The 20839-nt window shown below is 45.1% G+C and overlaps 1 protein-coding gene across 3 annotated transcripts in view; it reads left to right on the forward strand.

Annotated features, from left to right (window-relative positions):
• Nucleotides 1-20839, forward strand: part of LOC141086517 (uncharacterized) — a 63484-nt gene that overhangs the window by 16015 nt on the left and 26630 nt on the right. For all 3 annotated transcript variants that reach the window (XM_073572669.1, XM_073572662.1, XM_073572654.1), the window contains exons 7-10: nt 8727-8801; nt 10675-10728; nt 16214-16282; nt 18398-18472. In XM_073572669.1, coding sequence (XP_073428770.1) covers nt 8727-8801; nt 10675-10728; nt 16214-16282; nt 18398-18472 — 273 coding nt within the window. The remainder of the gene's footprint in view (nt 1-8726; nt 8802-10674; nt 10729-16213; nt 16283-18397; nt 18473-20839) is intronic.

A 20839-nucleotide genomic window follows, 5' to 3' on the forward strand; every position in this document is an offset into this window, starting at 1 on the left:
CATACAAAAATGCTTTTTATTGGCAGCCTCTGATAGGCAGAATTCTAGCATTTAGGGCTAGCTCGCAGCGCAGTATACATCGGACGATTGCTATCTGATTTTTTTATTAGATAGCACTCGGATCAATGTTATTCAAAGGGGCAGTGCTGATCAACAATTTTTTTCACTGACAGAATATAGTGAAAAAAAATCACAGCATGCTACGATTTCACTCTAAAATTGAATGTCATTCACCCATTCAAGTCTGTGGGTGCAAGGAAAACAACAGACTGCACTTGGATGACAGCTGAGTGCAGTTCGATTTTCACTGACTCATACAATAGAACAGATGGAGAAATGTTATTCTCCATCTTCTGTGCACAGCGTGATCCTATTCTTTCATCCAAGAGAGTCGGATCACATTGTGCTGATGTTCATATCAGAGTTTAATCAGAGAGTTGTTAGCATAATCAACCCTATTCCCTCAGAGAATCTACTGTCATGTGACCTTGGTATTAAAGGAAATGTATCACCGGGTGTTTGATACCCCATCTAAAAGCAACCATTCCAGCAATCTGTCACTTAGGCTACTTTCACACATCAGGTTTTCGGCGTCAGGCGCGATCCGGCGTCGTGCCGGAGCGCCAGATCCGGCAAATATTTCGTAAAACCGGATGTGACGGATCCGTTTTTCTGCCGGATCCGTCTTGTTCTTCACAGACAAAACCGGATCCGTCTCATCCGGTTCATCCGGTTTTTGTTCCATTTTTCGACGGATTACGCCAGATCCGGTTTTTAAAATTGACCCTTGTTGCCTTCCGAACGGGATTGGCTACTGGAAAACTATATATAGCGTGTTCCTACAGCCCTTCTTTGACAGGTTGTAGAGGAGAAAGTGCAGGTTGGAGAGAAGAGCAAGTTACTGGCGAAGATGGATGTTGTCATTGGAAATATTTTGAAGAATTTGGCGGATTTTACAGCGGAGGCGAATCGTTTGAGGGTGATTGTTCTGGAGAAGGAGAGAGCGAGACAGCAGCGCATCAGGCATCGTAGACGACGTTTGTGGATCCACCCCATCACAGCCAAGAGAATGACGCGTGGGGTCTATTCTACACTATGCATGGACCTTCGACGAAACCCGGATAAATTTTTTGGATATGTTCGGATGAAAATGGAGAATTTTGATTACTTGGTGGAGCGCATTGCACACCTCATAAGAAAAGCGGACACCTATTGCCGCTTCTCTGTTTCACCCGCAGAGCGTCTGATGGTGACTTTAAGGTAAGCCACATTTATTGGATGTGATCGCATCAGAGCACACTTTCACTGCAATCTTGTTGGTGGTAGTTTGTATCTCCAAGTGTTATAGGTCAGTTTTGGTATGTAATGCTGTGATTTAAAACTAATTGATTGTTTTTTAATTCCCCACAGATTTCTTGCAACTGGAGAATCCCTTTCGTCACTGCATTTCCAGTACAGACTCGGGATTTCCACCATATCAGGAATAGTGAAGTACACATGCCGTGCACTGTGGGACTCCTTAGCTGAAGAGTTTTTACCAGAGCCCACAACAGAGAGGTGGATTGAAATTTCAGAAAAGTTTCAACAGATATGTCAGTTTCCCAACTGCTTGGGCGCTGTGGACGGGAAACATATCCGCATTGTAAAGCCAGCCAGATCGGGATCGGAATATTTCAATTACAAGAAATATTTTTCCATTGTCCTCATGGCCATCGCTGACGCGGAATACAAATTTATTGCTGTTGATATTGGGGCCTATGGCCGCTCCAATGACTCTCAAGTTTTCAAACTGTCTGCCATGGGGCATAAACTGTATGGAAACACCTTCCAGTTCCCACCACCTAGACCGCTGCCGCAAACATCTGGTCCACCTATGCCATTTGTCTGTGTAGGGGATGAAGCCTTCCAGCTGTCAGAACACCTTTTGAAACCGTACTCTAGCAGAGGATTGTCAAGAACAAAACGCATTTTTAATTACCGCCTCACAAGAGCAAGAAGAATGGTTGAATGTACCTTTGGGATTCTGACAGCCAAATGGCGGGTCCTATTGACTGCGATCAACCTCAAGACAGAAACTGTGGACGAGGTGATCAAAGCGTGCGTGGTACTCCACAATTTTGTTATCTGCAAGGAACCCATTTCCATTGAGGACACCTCTGAAGAAACCACCTTGCAAGATTACCATGACATTACCACTAGAAGTTCTGTGACGGTTTCAGTAATGAGGGACAATTTTGCACTATACTTTGTCACCTCAAGGCAGAGTACACTGGCAGGATGACAGAGTGTGAAAGATTTGTGCCCTTAACCAAACTTGTGTACCTTCTGTACCAACAGTATATACCTTTGCCAACCAAAGTTGGCTATCTTGTCATGGTCTTACTATTTTTACCTTTAGGCCACAGGTGTGTACCTGGTTGTGTTTTATGCAAAGTATTTCACCTTTTAACAAAAGTTGTGTACATTGTTAGGAAATCACCAACAATAAACACAACTTTTTAGGTGAAATACTTTGCTTCCAACACAACCAGGAACACAACTGTGGCAAAAAGGTAAAATTTACCCACAGTTATATACCAGGTTTTGAATACCTTTTGACCTTTGAAATTATTTAACCTTTTTTTGTAAACATATTTCGCCGCAGAAAGAAATGAGACAACATTGTAAAAGTAATTTAACTTTTATTTGAAATTTTTTTTTTTTTGTAAAATGTTTTTAAAGTTAGTTAAAAAAACTTTTTGAATAAATGTTTGAAAACAAACAAATGGGCATTTTTATTAAAAAAAAAACATTACAACTCGGTGTAGTGTGTGGTGGAAATACTGCTGGAGGGGCTGCGGGACACTTCGACACTGGGAGTGTGGAGAGAGGACTGGGATCGTGGTGGGGAAGGAACAGTTAGAGGGGAAGGAACAGTTAGAGGTGAAGGTGTGGAAAAAGCTACAGAATGGGTGGACATGTGGGAGGCAGAAGAGGTGGTGGGCGGTGGAGTGGAGGGTTGGGCAGGGACTGTAGGAGCACATGATGTTGATGGCAAGTTGTATGGGGAAGAAGTTTGGTACGGGGAAGGAGTTTGGTACGGGGCAGGTTGCTGGAAGTGGGGAGGTTGCTGGTACTGGGGAGGTTGCTGGTACTGGGGAGGTTGCTGGTACTGGGGAGGTTGCTGGTACTAGGGAGGTTGCTGGTACTGGGGAGGTTGCTGGTACTGGGGAGGTTGCTGGTACTGGGGAGGTGGATGGTATGTAATAGGAGGGGGAGGATGGAAAGTGGCTGGAGGGGGTGCAGGTGGAGGAACTACTGTGGTGGGAGGAGGAGGTTGGGAGGTAACGTGCTGGAGAGCACCGTGGCATGAATGCATTACATGCATCTGCTGGGTAGGAGAGAGCGTTTCCATGCGCTCCACAACAGACCTGAAAAAGGTGTGGTTTGGCGAAGATCTTGCTTCTGAATGCATGGTTTGCAGAAGTGTCTTCACCTCCAGAATGCTGGAGTTGATCTGCTGAAAGCCTGCGGAGATTTGCTCTGACAAGACTTTTAGACAGTTCTGGAAAGATGCATTCAGATGCAAGAACTCTGGCGCATAAGTCTTTTCCTGACCCCTCTGCCGCTGCCGCCCAGTACCCGCAGGTGTACTAGAGGTGGCAGGGGCAGAAGGGTGGGGTAAAGGGAAAGCGATCTCCTCACCAGCAGCTTCATGTAATGTAGGCGGCCACGATGCTCCTGTGCTGGTGGATGGGACAGATGGGTTGAATGTGTGGGAAGGCTGGGAAGGTGCAGATGTACCGGGGCGGTCGAAGTGTCCCTCGGTGCCGGTCTCCTCAGGGATCGCCTCAGAAGGGTCCAATCGTGCAGGCTCCCGAGTGCTGCTCACCGTGCTGTGGAATAAAGAGAAAAAAAAACAATTAAAATAGTGACATGGTATGGCCCTGGCTGAAAAAAAAAAGTTACATCTAAACATTTTTTTGTCACATGTGGTGTGTAATATTTACCTTCTGGTGACCATTGTTTCCCGGAGGAACGACAGGGCTCGTGCGTACTTGTACTTGCTCCTGCGTCCTCCAGATCCACTCGGGGCCCGCATCTCTTTATTGAACTCCTTCTTGAAACGATCCCTCACAGACCGCCACCGCTTCACAATTCTCTCCCCTGAAACGAGAAAGGACAAAGTGGTTAGTATACAACATCAGTGTTTCCCAAACTCCAGTCCTCATGGTCCCCAGGGGTCATGTTTTCAGGATTTCCAAAGTAAATAGAAATCCTGAACACATGATCCGTGGGGACCACGAGGACTGGAGTTCGGGAAACACTGGTTTACATCAAGCAACCGGTACTGTATATACTTACGCTCTTTAATCTGGGCCCGAGCATCGAGGTCCTCCCAGCGGCCCACCATGAGCGAACAGATTTCCTCCCAGAGTCGTCGGGGAACGATCAGGTCAGCGTGGCGGCGGTCAGCCATATTCCAGAGTGGCTCCCTTTCTCTGACGAGATCGATGAGGCGGTCCACATCAATCCCTCCATCCTCACCGTCAGAGTCGGGAGCACGCTGTGAAGGCTGTTAAAGAAAAAGACAAAAATAACATAATTAGCCTCCACAAAAGAAATGAAATAAAAAGTGCAAAAAAACAAAGCAAAAATATTTATACTTACACGCTGGTGACCGCCGTGTTGCTGTCGCCGACGACCCTGGGAGGCACTGCGAGGACCTCTTGGCCGAGCACCAGATTGGGAAGACTAGAGAAGAAAACAAAAAATGTTATGTCTTTGGATGTAGGCATTTGTTTGCTGTGTGTGGTCTGCAGAACATTGTTTACTATGTGTTGTGTGTAGTGTGATGTTGTGTTTCTGCGTTTGATGCAAAAAACTTACCAATTGTGAGCCCACTCCAAGTGTCTGTTCACCCCTTCCTTCTTCTTCTGGGAGCTCCTCTTCATCTTGTGATTCCTGTTTTGAAATAAAAGGCAATGAATAGACATATATTACAGAGATGATGGATTTTGGAAATAAAAACTTACCGTCAAACGCTGACGATGCGAGGGAGGGCTCTCAGAAGAAGATGTGCTGTCTTCCTGCTGGCCAGACTCCATGGCTGTGGGTGGTGTTGCTGCTGCCAGTGCTGCCATTCCTGCTGCTGCTGCTGCATCTCTTGGGCGGCTGTTGAATAAAGAGAAACAAAGGGGCAATGAATATCTTGATATTCCATGGCCCTAGTTTGGAGGAATGGGGGATTTGATAATTACCGTCTCTCATCTGCTGCTGGACTCCCCTCCCGTTGTTCAGCATGTTCCATTTGCTGCTCCATTTGGCGTGGTGGTGGTGCTGATGTTGCTGCAGTGGTCTCCTGCCTTCTCCTGCGCCTGGTTGCTGTCTTGGGTGGCATGTTGGGTGTGGCTGAGGGTCCCACTGTCTTGCTTTTATATATGTGTCTTGTGGGCAGAGCTACTGAGCATGCTCAGACCAAAAAAACCAGATCCGGCCACCGGATCCGGCTGTTGCCGGATCAGGCGCATTGCGGCGCTCATAGGCTTTCATTGTGTGAAAAAGCCGGACACGCCGGATCCGGCGTGTCCGGCTTTTTCGCCGGAGACAAAAAACGTTACAGTAGCCGTTTTTTCCAGACGCCGGATCGCGACACATTGCCGGATCCGGCGAAAACCGGATGAAACGCATGGCCATCCGGCTCGATCCGGCTCTAATGTAAGTCAATGGTGGGGAAACCGGATCCGGCATTGCATTTCGCCGGATCCGGTTTTTGTCAAAAGCGCCGGATCGCGCCTGACGGCGAAAACCTGATGTGTGAAAGAGGCTTACTGTGCTGCTTGCTGCAGTTTTAGGCTACTTTCACACTAGCGTCGGCCGATGTACGTCACAATGCGTCGTGTTGGCGAAAAAACACATCCTGCAAAGTTGCCCGCAGGATGCGTTTTTTTTCTCCATAGACTTGCATTAGCGGCGCATTGCGACGCATTGCCACACGTCGCATCCGTCGTGCGACGGATGCGTCGTGTTTTGGCGGCCGCGACTCACTCAAACGTTACATGTAACATTTTTTGATGCGTCGTGTACGCCATTTTCGACCGCGCATGTGCAGCCGAAACTCCGCCCCCTCCTCCCCGGACATTACAATGGGGCAGCGGATGCATTGAAAAACTGCATCCACTGCCCCCTTTGGGCAAAACTTTCACAACGTGCGACGCTACGTCGCCCCGACGCAGGGTGACGTGCGTCGCACGACGCTAGTGTGAAAGTAGCCTTAATAAAATCAATCTTTTATCTGCTGACGATCGAGCAGTGCTCTAATGCTGAGCTCTATATAACCCCACCCACACCACTGATTGGCAGCTTTCTGTGTACACTGTGCATAGGCAAAGGATTGCTAAACAGGGGTGGGTACAGAATTAAACAGAGCTCATGAGTGTGGAGGACTACGTGGCAGCAGATTTACTAGTCATCTAGTGAAATTCTCATGCTGATAAAACCGTGATTTTAACAAAACTACAGCAAGCAACCCAACTAAGTAACACGTCATTGGAAGTCAGATTTCTGTCTCTACATTATGATGCTTTCAGATTAGTGGCAAATACCTGGTGTCTTTAAAGAGAATCTGTCACCAAATTTTTGATATGTAATCTGACAGCAGCATAATGCAGGGACAGAGACCCTGATTCCAGCGATGTATCAGTTACTGGACTATTTGGTGCAGTTTTAATAAAAACACTGTTTTTCCTGCTATAGATCAATCAGTTCTCAATGTTGAGCCCTGTATAACTCCACCCCAGCACTGATTGACAACTTTGTGGGTAAATTGTACATGACAGAAGGCTGCTAATCAGTGCTGGGAATGCAGTTATACAAAGCAGAAGGACTATCTGACAAGTGACAACTAGCTCTCTATGGATAATCTATCTCCTGCTGTTAAAACAGTGATTTAATTGAGCCTCCTGCACGCAGGCCGATAAGTGACATCGCTGAAATCAGGGTCTCTGCTCAAAAGTTTACATACCCTTGCAGAATTTTTGCTTTCTTGGCCGTTTTTCAGAGAATATGAATGATAACACCAAAACTTTTTCTACACTTATGGTTAGTGGTTGGGTGAAGCCATTCTCAAACTACTGTTTTCTCTTTTTAAATCATAATGACAACCAAAACATCCAAATGACCCTGATCAAAAGTTTGCACACCCTGGTGATTTTGGCCTGATAACATGCACAGAAGTTGACACAAAGGGGCTTGACTGGCTAGTAAAGATGACATCCTCACCTGTGACCTCTTTGCTTGTAATCAGTGTGTGTTCATAAAGCTGAGTGCGTTTTTGGGATCCAGACAGACTCATGCATCTTTCATCCAGCCACTGATGTTTCTGGATTGTGAGACATGGGGGAAAGCAAAAGAATTGTCAATAGGAAAAGGTAGTTGAACTGTGTAAAACAGGAAAGAGATAAGAAAAAAACAAATGCAGGGAATTGATAATGCCAGTCAGCGGTGTTCAAACTGTGATTAACAAATGGAAAAATCAGAGGCTCTGTAAAAACAAAACCACGGTCAGGAAGACCAACAAAAATTTTGTCCACAACTGCCAAGAAAATAGTTTGGAATGCAAAGAAAAACCCACAAATAACATCAGCTGAAATACTGGACGCTCTGAAAACTAGCGGTGTGGCTGTTTCAAGATGCACAATAAGGAGGCACTTGAAGAAAAATGGGCTGCATGGTCAAGTTGCCAAAAGAAAGCCATTACTGCGCAAATGCTACAAAGCATCTCACCTACAATATACAAAACAGCACAGAGAGCGGTCAACAAGGCCTATGATGAAAGAAACACCATTCCTACTGTAAAGCATGAAGGTAGATCGCTGATGTTTTTGCAGATGTATGAGCTACAAAGGAACAGGAAACTTGGTCAAAGTTGAAGGAAAGATGAATGCAGCACATTATCAGCAAATACTGGAGGCAAATTTGCAATCATCTGCCCGGAAGCTGCGCATTGGACGTACTTGGATGTTCCAACATGACAATGACCCAAAACACAAGGCCAAGTCGACCTGTCATTGACTACAGCAGAACAAAGTGAAGGTTCTGGAGTGGCCATCTCAGACTCCTGACCTCAGTGTCATTGAGACACTCTGGGGAGATCTCAAGTGCTCAGTTCATGTTAGACAGCCCAGGAATTTACCAGAACTGGAGGCTTTTTGCCAAGAAGCGTGGGCAGCTTTACCATCTGAGAAAATAAAGAACCTCATCCACAATTACCACAAAAGACTTCACCTGTCATTGATGTTAGAGGGGGCAATATACGGTATTAAGAAATGGGGTATGTGAACCTTTGATCAGGGTCATTTGGATGTTTTGGGTTGTCATTATGATTTAAAAAAGAGAAAACACAGTAGTTTGACAATAAATAGCTTCACCCAACCACTAACCATGAGTGGAGAAAAAGGTTTGGTGTTATCATTCATATTCTCTGAAAAAAAGGTCAAGAAAGCAAAAATTCTGCCGGGGTATGTAAACTTTTGAGCACAACTGTATATCATGCTGCTCCCATATTAAATAGCAAAAATCCTGCTGACAGATTCCCTTTAACAGTGGAATATAGGAAATGTAAAACTGTTGGCAAAGAGAGTATCTGGAATGGAGGGAGAAGAGGAGGAATTTAGCTAAATTTGTCATGGTCACTAATACTGGGATTTGTATATTTTAATATAAGATAAATTTTCCATGTACAATAGGGAGAAGTACATAAACTTCCTACAAAAGAAAATTGAGGAGAGGACCATCGACCTTGAAAACCTAAAAGTGACTGAGTAAGTGCTAATTAAACCAAACGTTATAGATGATAAATGATCTATATTATTACAGTTTCTCCGCTCCCCTCACACTGTGGACTGTGACTTACTGGGGGGCTTAGTTACACTTTACAGTTACAGGGAAACCAAGTGAATTTGACTGTGGAGAACCATAGTCACCAGCAAGATTCAATGATCCCCCCCCCCGCCCCATTATACAGGGGGCTACCACATATCTTCATGTAGGTGAATGAGGCAGTGCTGCCCCTAATTCAGACATGGCTGAGAGCACAGTGCTACCTGGAATAATAGAGGTGATGCAACACTAAACCAGCGCTGTGGACCCTTTACTCTCAGGATCTCTGGGAGGAGTACTGGTAGTCGGACCCCCACGACCATACATTGACAGAAATCTGCTAATTAGTGGTGAGGGCGAGGTTACACAGAGCAGGAGACTAAATAACATGAGACAACTAGTCTTCTAGTGATACCTGCAGGTAAAAGCGAAAACATGTCCTCAGATCTGGCTCATAGCATCTGTATATATTTCAATAATAATGAAATTTGATATTACTCAGTTATACGGTGGTTTTAAGACACGCACAGGACTGGTGAATGCTGAGACGTAAACACCATGAAGGGAATCTGTCACCAGGATTTTACTATTCCATCTGAGAACAGCATGATGTAGGTGCAGAGACCCTGATTTCAGCAATGTGTCACTTACTAAGCTTGTTACTGCAGTTTTGATAAAATCACTGTTTTATCAAAATCAGATCTAGCAGTTCTCTGAATGTTGAGCTCTGTATAACCCCGCCCACACCAGTGATTGGCTGCTTTCTGTGTACACTGGGCATTGGCAGAAAGCTGCCAATCTGTGACAGTGGGGGGCGGGGCTATATAGAGCTCAAAAATATGGAGGACTATATGGTGGCAGATTTACTAGTCCACAAGTGATAATATCTTCCTGATAAAACTGTGATTTTATGAAACTACAGGAAGCAGCCCAGTAAGTAGGACATCACTGGAATCAGAGTCTCTGTCTTTACACTTTGCTGCTCTCAGATTAGGTGGTTCAAACCTGGTGACAGATATCTTTTAAAAGGAAAAAAGAACTCAAGCTAGCAAAGTTAGCTACTGAAACACAAGTCGCTACCGACATTAAAATACATCTCCAAAAATGTTAAAAATACATCAATGCCAAAAAGAAAAAAATAGATGGTATCTGCCGCTTAACAGATGATAACAAGATAATTATAAAGGACAAAGAAAAGGCTGAGATATTAAACAGTCACTTTTAATCCATGTTCACCAATGAACTGATGGTTCCAGCGATCATTCAACAAGGCAAAAAACAAAGTTCACCAACTGATATAGTTTAACACAAGAAGAAGTATGACTGCGTCTGAGCAAATTAAACATTGACAAATCCCCCGGAACAAGATGGCATTAATTCACGGATACTGAGGGAATTGAGCTCAGTTATTAAAAGACTGCTGTAGCCCATCTTCTTGACTCTCTGGTAATCGGGTTGGTGCCACAGGATTGGAGGATGGCTGATGTGGTACCGTGGCAGCTAAATAGGAAAGGGTTCTTTACAGTTATTGCAGTCAGACTGTGGAATACCCTTCCACAAGACGCAGTAATGGCAGACACTATAACAGCCTTTAAAAAAAGGCTGGATGATTTTCTCTGTACACATAACATTGTGGGTTATAGATAATATAGTGACAAAAAAATGTATAATTGGTGGATAAAGGCTGAACTTGATGGACCTAGATCTTTTTTCCACCAATGTAACTATGTAAATCAGATGTATGTATTGTAATATAGTGTATAATCGGTGAATCATGATACAAGGCCTCATGTATTAAAACTGTTTTTATTATAGACCTAAAAAAAGAAAAAGATGGTTCAGACGGATCAGCTTGAGTCGAGCTACCGAGTACGTATATTTTATTAGTGAATATATTATGTGAATTATATGTAAAATTATGTGAATTATATGTATTATGTATTATATGTAAATTATATGTGAATTATATGTAAAAGAGGATTCAAGTGTACCAAAGATGGAATGATTCCGGTCTAGTGTGCATTTCTCCTCACTATTCTCTGGCTAGTGCTGCCATCGTGCATTTTTGGAAAAATCTAAGAATTTTTTAAAGCATTTTTCCAATTCAGAAAGTGATGGATTATCTCTAGGATATGTCAAGATCAAGTTGTGTTGGGCTGTAAAATAGCCAACCCTACATCATGCAGCATTTGTAAAAAAAGAAATTTGGGGGAGTTTAAAATTAAAATATCGACTAATTTCCCTATTTGCCTAAAATGTAAAAATTCTAAATGTATGAATGCAGTTGTTAGGATTTGATGATTATCATTGGTGCTTTATGTTAAGTAAATGCACTCAATACTTGATCGGGGCTCCCTTTGCATTAATTACTTCGGCGTGGCATGGGGGCGATCAGCCTATAGCACTGCTGAGGTGTTATGGAATCCCAGGTTGCTTTGTTAGCAGCCTTCAGCTCGTCTGCATTTTTGGGTCTGGTGTCTCTCATCTTCCTCTTTACAATACCCCATAGATTCTCTATGGGGTTAAGGTCAGACGAGTTTGCTGGCCAATCAAGCACAGTGATACTGTTGTTTTTAAACCAGGTATTGGTACTTTTGGCAGTGTGGACAGCAGGGCCGGACTGGGACTAAAATTCAGCCCTGGCATTTGAAGTTACACAGGCCCACTAGTCACATGGTGACTATATAATAACTTTGTACACTTGTAGGTTACAAGAAGTGAGAGGAGATTAACATGTAGTCACAGCTATGCCCAGTATTTCAGCTCAGTCCTATTTATTGCTTTTAGGTACAGTACTCCTCCCAAAGCTCTGTCCCCTTTTGTATGCATGATGACAGAATTCCTGGCAGAACTGCTATCCATTGGGCAACCAGACCACCTGGTCATAGCCGCCCCTATCATACCTCCCAAGTTTTAAAGAAGGGAAAGAGGGACAAAGACTGCGGCGCGCAGCAAATTTTAGGCCATGCCCCGGCCACACCCACTTCACAACTAGTCACACCCATGTCCACGCCCAACCACACCCATTTAGCACTGCTGATCACACTGACTGGTACTGAGGGCACAGTGGCTGGCATTATGGGCACACTGACTGGCACTAAGGAAGAGAGAAAACAGAGAAAGAGAAAAAAGAAAACAGAGATAGAGAAAGAAAGGAGAGCGAGAGAGAAGAAAGCAGAGAGAAAGAAAGAGGGGAAAGAAAGAACAGAGAGAGAAAGAAAAAAGAAAGATTAGAGAGAGAGAAAATGAGGGAAAGACAGAACAGAGAATGAGAAAGAAAGAACAGAGAAAGAAAGAAACAGAGAGAAAGAAATAAAGAATTATTCTATAAAGCTACTATAGCAGCCCAGCTCCCATTGTAGTGCCCACCTGAGCCTCCTGATGCAGGACATATCATGATCCGCTCACATGGCCGGCATCCCCGATTCCAAGGCGATCCTGCTGTCTGCGCTGTCGGAGGAGGACATGGTGATGGATCTGAAGCATTCCTAGTTCCGTCACAATCTCCTCATGAAATTATCTCATTTCCGGTCAGCTTCCAGCACATCACTTCAGGTGGAACATCATGTGCGAGTTTTAAAATGCACCTCGGGGCTCTGCTGTGTACTCCTGTGTCCGTGGGAAAAGTCCGCTTTGTATGCTTCGTACACACTTGGCTCCGCTCCATTCATCCCGTACACATATGGCTCCACTCCGTACACCTCGTACACGCGCGGCTCCTCTCCGTACACCTCGTACACATCTGGCTCCGCTCCGTACACCTCGTACACAAGCAGCTCCTCTCCGTACACCTCGTACACACGCGGCTCCGCTCCATTCATCCCGTACACATATGGCTCCACTCCGTACACACATGGCTCCGGTCCGTACACCTCATACACGCGCGGCTCCTCTCCGTACACACGTGGCTCCGCTCACCTCGTACATGCGCGGCTACGCTCCGTACACCTTGTACACGCGGCTCCATTACGAACACCTCATACACATCCGGCTCCGCTCCGTACACGCGGCTCCGTTCCATACACGGCTCGGCTCCGTACACCTCGTGTACACACGCGGCTCGGCTCCGTACACCTCGTGTACACACGCGGCTCGGCTCCGTACACCTCGTGTACACACGCGGCTCGGCTCCGTACACCTCGTGTACACACGCGGCTCGGCTCCGTACACCTCGTGTACACACGCGGCTCGGCTCCGTACACCTCGTGTACACACGCGGCTCCGCTCCGTACACCTCGTGTACACACGCGGCTCGGCTCCGTACACCTCGTGTACACACGCGGCTCCGCTCCGTACACCTCGTGTACACACGCGGCTCCGCTCCGTACACCTCGTGTACACACGCGGCTCCGCTCCGTACACCTCGTGTACACACGCGGCTCCGCTCCGTACACCTCGTAAACACACGCGGCTCCGCACACCTCGTAAACACACGCGGCTCCGCTCCGTACACCTACGCGGCTCCGCTCCGTACACCTCGTACACACACGCGGCTCCGCTCCGTACACCTCGTACACACACGCGGCTCCTCTCCGTACACCTCGTACACACACGCGGCTCCTCTCCGTACACCTCGTACACACGCGGCTCCTCTCCGTACACCTCGTACACACGCGGCTCCTCTCCGTACACCTCGTACACACGCGGCTCCTCTCCGTACACCTCGTACACACGCGGCTCCTCTCCGTACACCTCGTACACACGCGGCTCCTCTCCGTACACACACAGCTCTGCTACATCTATCCTGTAAACCCCTCCTGACCCCACACATACTTCCCTCATCCAGCACAATGACAACCAGCACAGCCGAGTCCTGCAGACACCAAGAGGCAGGGCTGTGCGCACAGGACCTGTGATGAGGTCACAGGAGGGGCAGAGTCAGGGGTCACATGATCAGTGGTCTCGACAAAGGCTCCTGATCATGTGACCCCTGACTCCTCCCCTCCTGTGACCTCATCAAAGGTCCTGTGTACAGAGAAGAGAGCAGGCAAGCGACGCTGTGAGTGGCTGCTGGGCGGGGCGGGGGAGTTCTCATGCTAGGGCGAGAATGGAGTGCCAGTGGCGGCATCAGCTGGCAAGCGGCCCACATGACAGCGGCCCAGCGGGAAAATGCCCGGTTGGGTATATTACCCATCCGGGCCTGGTGGACAGGTGCAATAAATTTTGAACAAGTTTTTTGAGGGTTTTATAGCGACAAAATGAACCAAAAAAGATATAATACCCTATGGGTGAGCAATATAATAAGAGTAAAATTTTAAAGAAGTTTTTTGAGGGTTATAAGCTACAAAATGTACTCAAGAACATGTAATACTGTATGGCTGAGAACTATAACTCAGCAAAATTTTTAAACTGTTTTTGAATGTTATATATCACAAAAATGTACACCAGATCACGGAGTAGTGTATCTGTAAGAAATGTGAACAAAAAAGCAACATTTTAAAATGCTTTTTTGTACTGTTATATACCACCAAAATGTGACAGAAAGCATGGAATGCTCTATGGATGAGTAATCCTGAAATATTTTTCTACGCTTTTTGTAAATTTTATATACCACCATAATGCAACAATAACCGTGTTAGATGATAAACTATATAGATGAGTCGATGAATCCATAAAAAAATATTTTGAACGAAAAGATTTAGAAAGTGTAGTTGATGTACTTATACAGTAATAAATCCCTGTCTCCACCATGATGATGACTCTCCATCTCCTCTTCCTTCCTCTCTTTCTCATCATTCCCATCCTCAGCCCATCCACGTAAGAGAGATGGAACAAAGCTTGTATGGTGGCTAGCCTCTGTTGCCCTAGCCACCAGCTCCAGTTCCTCCTCTTCCTCCTCCTCAGCGTCCACCTACTCATTATCACCCAATCCGCGCTGAGCAGATGAGATGAGACTGGGCTGGCTACAATCTCTCTGTTATATCTTCCTCCATCCCCACCTGGTCTGCATGTAAAGCTTCATGTTTAAGTAGGCACAGAAGCGGGATAGTTGCACCGACTATGGCGCCATCGCCACTCACCACCTTTGTGGAGTCCTCAAAATCTTGCAGAACAAAACAAATGTCAGATATCCATGCTCCAGTTGATATGTGCAGAGGCTGGACAGAATACCGACGGGCATGTTGTAGCTGGGACTCAATCACTGTCCCCTTCTGCTCACAATGCCGTGCCAGCATGTGCAGTGTGGAGTTCCAGCACGTGGTGAAGTTGCATACCAGTTAGTGAGCTGGCATTTGCATGCCCTGCTGCAGCACTGCCAGAGTGTGGCAGCTGTAGCCTACTTGCGGAAGTGAGCGCTGACGCGACGTACCTTAACCAAAAGCTCTGGCAAATCTGGGTTTGTTTTCAGAAACCACTGAACTACCAAATTGAGAACATGTGCCAAGCATGGTACATGTGTGAGCTGGCTAAGCTTCACAGCTGCCACCTTGGAGGTTCAGTAACAAAAACCACAGATCTGTCTGGTTTCTTATTACATCAAGTAACTCTGCCGCGGTGTGCGGTTTGTCCTCTAGACAAATTAGCTTCAGCAGAGCCTGTTGCCATTTCACTGAGGCAGTGCTGCAGAGCTTCCGGCTGATGCGGATGACCAGCTCGGCGATACCACATCGGAGATGGAGGATGAGTAGGAGCAGGAGGGGGTGCAGGAACTGGTGTAGAAGGTGGTGGAAACCCTCATAGAAGTAGAGCCAGCAATCCTCAATGTTGGGAGCACATGCACCGTGCCAGGGTGTGACTCAGCCCCAGCCTCCACAACGTTCACCCAGTGTGCCATCAGGGAAATATAGCATCCCTGGCCACAAGCGCTTATCCACGTGTTGGTCATTAAGTGACAATGCCAGTAAGTGCATTGGTTATGGCACGGGTGATGTTCCTGGACACAATTAATCTATAAAGAGGTTGTCCACTACTTTTACATTGATGGCTTATCCTTAGGATAGGTCATCAATGTCTGGGGTCTGGCACCCGGCACTCTCGCCAATCAGCTGTTATCGGTGTCAATGGAGGCGGCTGATGGATGTACTTACGTGCGGATCTGACCGTTTACTTGTAGTGTTTGCCGCAGGGTACTATACATCTGCCTCCTAGTGATTTGCACTGATTCTCCTCTACCCAGACTATAATAGGCAGTGTAAGCAGACATCACAGTGAGCCGACAGTCCCTCTGGATAGATTTAACCTGTGTTATTTTTTTCTTCAGCGTAGACAGTGAGTTCAGGAGGTGGGGGGAGTAGAAGTGGCTCATAAGTGGAGAAGGAAGCATATTTCTCTGATAAAATAGATTGTAAAGCTTCTCATATTTGCGAGTTTTTGACCATTTCTCACAAGTTGATGTACCTTTTTTGTACAATAGTAAGAACACCACAAAGATAACAGAATCTGGGAAGCATACAGAATTCACAAAGAATTGGATAGTGAAAATGTAAGTAGAGAGAATTGTTGATGTAATATAAGTAAACGTTATAGATGATATCATGAACTACAGTGGGGTTGGAAAGTATTCAGCCCCCTTTAAATTTTTCACTCTTTCAGTGCAGCCATTTAGTAAACTCAAAAAAGTTCATTTTTTTCTCATTAATGTACACTCTACACCCCATCTTTACTGAAAAAACAGAAATGCAGAAATTTCTGCAAATGTATTAAAAAAGAAAAATTTAAATATCACATGGTCATAAGTATTCAGACCCTTTGCTCAGACACTCATATTTAAGTCACATGCTGTCCATTTCCTTGTGATCCTCCTTGAGATGGTTCCACTCCTTCATTGGAGTCCAGCTGTGTTTAATTAAACTGATAGGACTTGATTTGTAATGGCACACACCTGTCTTAGAAATTAATGTACACTCTACACCCCATCTTGGCTGAAAAAACAGAAATGTAGAAATTTCTGCAAATGTATTAAAAAAAAAACATGGTCATAAGTATTCAGACCCTTTTCTCAGTATTGAGTAGAAGCACCCTTTTGAGCTAGTACAGCCTTGAGTCTTCTTGAGAACGATGCAACATGTTTTTCACACCTGGATTTGGGGATCCTCTGCCATTCTTCCTTGCAGATCCTCTCCAGTTCCGTCAGGTTGGATGGTGAATGTTGGTGGACAGCCATTTTCAGGTCTCTCCAGAGATGCTCAGTTGGGTTTAGGTCAGGACTCTTGTTGGTCCAGTCAGGAATGGTCACAGAGTTGTTTACCAAATGGCTGCAATGAAACAGAGTGAAAAATTTAAAGGGGTCTGAATACTTTCCGTACCCACTGTAACGCTGATTTTACTGTTATGGTTTGTGGGTGCCAGCAGAAGACCCCCCCCCCCCCCCATAAGTGACCTCATTTAATAAACTACACCTTTCAATGAATTCATCTAGTGGTGCAGTGATCATATTGACACCACAGGTGTGTCACAGAATTCTAGACCACTGGGCAGTGAAGAAAAAATTACTACATTTTTACCACTAAAATTTTGTTTTAGTCCCAGATTTTACATTTTGACAGAAGAATTGGGTAAAAATGGCACCATAATTTGTCCCACAATTTCAGGAGGAACAGAGCGCTATTTGCCTCTTGGAGCGCAGATTTTCCTAGACTAGTTTCTGGATTGCATATAAAGATCCCCTAATTGCTAGAAGAGCAGAATTCCCCTTCAAGTGACCCCCATTTTGGAAATTATACCCCTTTAGGAATTTATCTACAGGTGTAGATAAAAAATTCTGTTTGTCACCATTTCCCGAGAGTCATTTTTAAAAATATATTAAAAAAAAAAAACCTAAAAATGTTCAATAGTCCTCTGTTTCATATTGAAAAAAAGAATAAAAAACAAAGACATTTTATATCACCGATCTATAAAAATATAAAACATGCAGTAAAAATAAATTGAAACGTCTTATGTGGTCTCAGAAAATGGTGTCACAAACTAATTTTTTTATTTACAAAGTTTTAAATTATTTTTAACCACCTTATTCTAGCTGACCTAAACAATCATACTGCCAAGCCATTTTTATTAGATAATGAATGCTATAATGAATTGTGGTTTTCTTTCACCATTTTACCACTTTTGGAATTCTTTCCCATTTTTGATTACATTATATGGAAAAGGGAATGGTGTAATTCAAAACTACAACTTGAGCCGCAAAAATCAAGTCCTCAAATGATTATGTAGAACAAAACAATAAAGGATATGGCTCTTGGACGACGGGGAATAAAAAATGAAGACTCCAAAATAGAAAATTTCCCAGTCATTATATCATGAAATAAGCCTGAGATGGATATCTATCAAAAGTAAATCATTTGGGCAGATGGACCATGAGGTCTATTTATGCTGCCAGCCTTCTAGGTTTCTTCTGTCCATATACAGTTATCGCCCTCTAGTGGTAGCTCCACGTAGACAACATTGCATCATTTGTGTGATGTAGGTGAAAAGTATTGGCAAAGCATTTTGGATGGAGGCCAAGGGGCGGAATTTGTTCACTAATGCTCTTCAAATTGCAGATGTTTGTACATTTATACATTTACATATGAGATGATGATATATGTTCCATATACAACAGGAAGGAAATCAAACAATCGTTTGAAAAATCACTAGAAGAGAAGAAGACAGAATTGGACTCAATAGAGGAAATCTTGTAAGTGCTTTTCTCAGGTACAGATGATATAAAGCCTGTCTGCACATACTATATAGCTACACTGATAGTTGTCAGTGAGATAAAGTTATTTCTCAGTTTAGAAGGTTTATAGCAAACATGATTTAGATGAAATTTATTTGACTCTTAAATATGGATACCAGGAAAAATAAAGCACGATCTAGCATTTTATATGGCCCCTTTAGAAATACACAAGTGATAATTATAAGCTTGTATACTTTCTATAGCATACCCCTGTGTAGGATCCCTGATTTGAGAAGCTGTCTCTGGAGGTCGGCATATGTCCAGTCTATACCCTCATAGATATGGCTGAATGCAATAGTGGAGTAGGGAGCCGGCAGCTTCCTGCTCCACCACACGGCCTGCGCTCTCTGCACTCTCTAAGGTCCGGTGCAGAAGACACAATGAGGTCACTAGATCTTGCTTGTAGCGTCCAGCCACACACAGCACAGAACAGAGCAGCCTGTAGATTCGGGCTTATCATGGGAACTATTGCACTATTCTGAGAGTTGGGAGGTGGGACACTGGGGAGGGCAATTTGAGGTGTTGTACTGAGTGTGAGTGAGTGTGAAGGAGCACCTTGGGGCATTATACTGTGGGAACATCATAGTGCAAGAAGGAAGCCTTGGGCAGCATACTGTGTGCAGGTGCATTGTCACCATATTTAGGGGCATCATAATGTGTTTGTTGGGTGTATTATCCTATAAGTTTATATAATCATCTCTGGCCCTTCATACTGTATGCAGAAGCATTGTGTGAGTGTCATACTGGGGAGGTTTTATACTTTGGGAATGGAGCATATATGTTGGTATTCTACAGTGATAGAACACTGAGTGAACTCACAACCCATGAACTTTTCTGTCTTTCAAAGTGGGGATGCGATATAGGAATGTAATACTATATGAACACTGGACCTCACATGTAATCACGAGTGCAGATGAAATAGAGAGTAATTGCCTAAAACTATTTCTCAGCCCTTCTTTAATTTGAGTATTAAAGATGAAAAGTAAATGGGTCGCCCTCCCAGGGCTGTGGGGTACTCGGTATCGCGCCCGATGAGCTTCAATGGGAGATGTCACGGCAGCTGGGACCCGGCCTGTGGCCCTGGGCGCCCATTGTAAAAGGGGAATGTTCAGTGTGCTTATGATGAGTGATTTGTGACGCCACCTGTGGTGTTCGGCAATAGAGATGTAAGCTGACGCTGCAGACAAGTCCTCTGGGACAGATGGTGTGGTGCAGCAGTGATGTTATAGCCCTCCACAGGCAGGGCTGTAGTCCCAGGGCAGAGTAGGTGAAGTGACACGTAGATGGTGTAGTGTCAGGCGCAAGGGATGTAGCAGTGCTGGGCAGGTTGGCGCAGGAATAAGTGGAGGACACCAGGGCATGTGGTTCCAAAGCTTTACTCACAGTTTGTTGTGCAAACAGGTGCCCGCTTCCGTGCCGTGTCCTCCGAGTCAGGGACTCAGTCAACTTCCAGGCTAGATGGAATACTCCTTTCCAACACTATGTCAACATGTGCCTTTCTGAACGCCTCCTCTTATAGCGCCTTTAAATGAAGTACTCCTAGTACTGAGTTACACTGGAGTTCCTCCTGTCCGATGTTCTTATGAACTCTACTTGTATGGCAGACAGCTTTAGCCTGCTTCGGGGACTTCTTGCTACTAAGTCCCGGCTCACTATCCAGTTGCTGTTGTGCCCCCAAGTCTTGTGTGGGAATAAAGTGGTCACTACTTCTATTCCTCCGGTGTCTGCTGCAGGACCATTAGTATCCATACAACCTCGGGGACCGGGCCCCGGCCTTGCGCTTGGAACTTCTAGGAAGGGTTCTCTTCTAACCCACGCCCTCTGTTCTCTTTTACTCCTCACGTTCCGTACTAGTCTTCCTTTCTATGGAGAATCAGGCTTTCAGTCTATGTTGCCCTCTCTCTTCCTTTCCCGTGCCAGCAGACCCAGGTCACTGGGATCTGCTGCAGCACTTCTATCCAACTATCCCTCTCTCCAGGGATCTTTGTTGTGAGTTTATTTTCCCCTTCATTACTGAGGCCCGAGGAACTCCCTCTTCTGGTAAAGAAAGGTAGTGAGCCTGATTATCAAACACCTGAGGCTGATGATGATGACTGGCTGAGTGGAGTTACTGACTGGATATAAGGCTGCCGACGCCCTTCTGCCCTGCGGGTGATTTCTCTGTGGGATCCTTGGAGACCAGTCTGAATTCCTGCTCCTCTAAAGCTAAGTTTGCTGCTCGGCCTTTTGCTTTGTGCTTTGACTTTGTTTTGCTTTGTTTTTCTGGATTTCTGCCATTCCCTGCTGGGGTGTGCTGAATTCCTTTAGCTCTGTCTTCTGAAAATA

The sequence above is a fragment of the Dendrobates tinctorius genome, unplaced genomic scaffold, assembly GCF_039654945.1.
Source record: "Dendrobates tinctorius isolate UK_male_01 unplaced genomic scaffold, ASM3965494v1 ptg000007l, whole genome shotgun sequence".
Classification (NCBI taxonomy): Eukaryota; Metazoa; Chordata; class Amphibia; order Anura; family Dendrobatidae; genus Dendrobates; species Dendrobates tinctorius.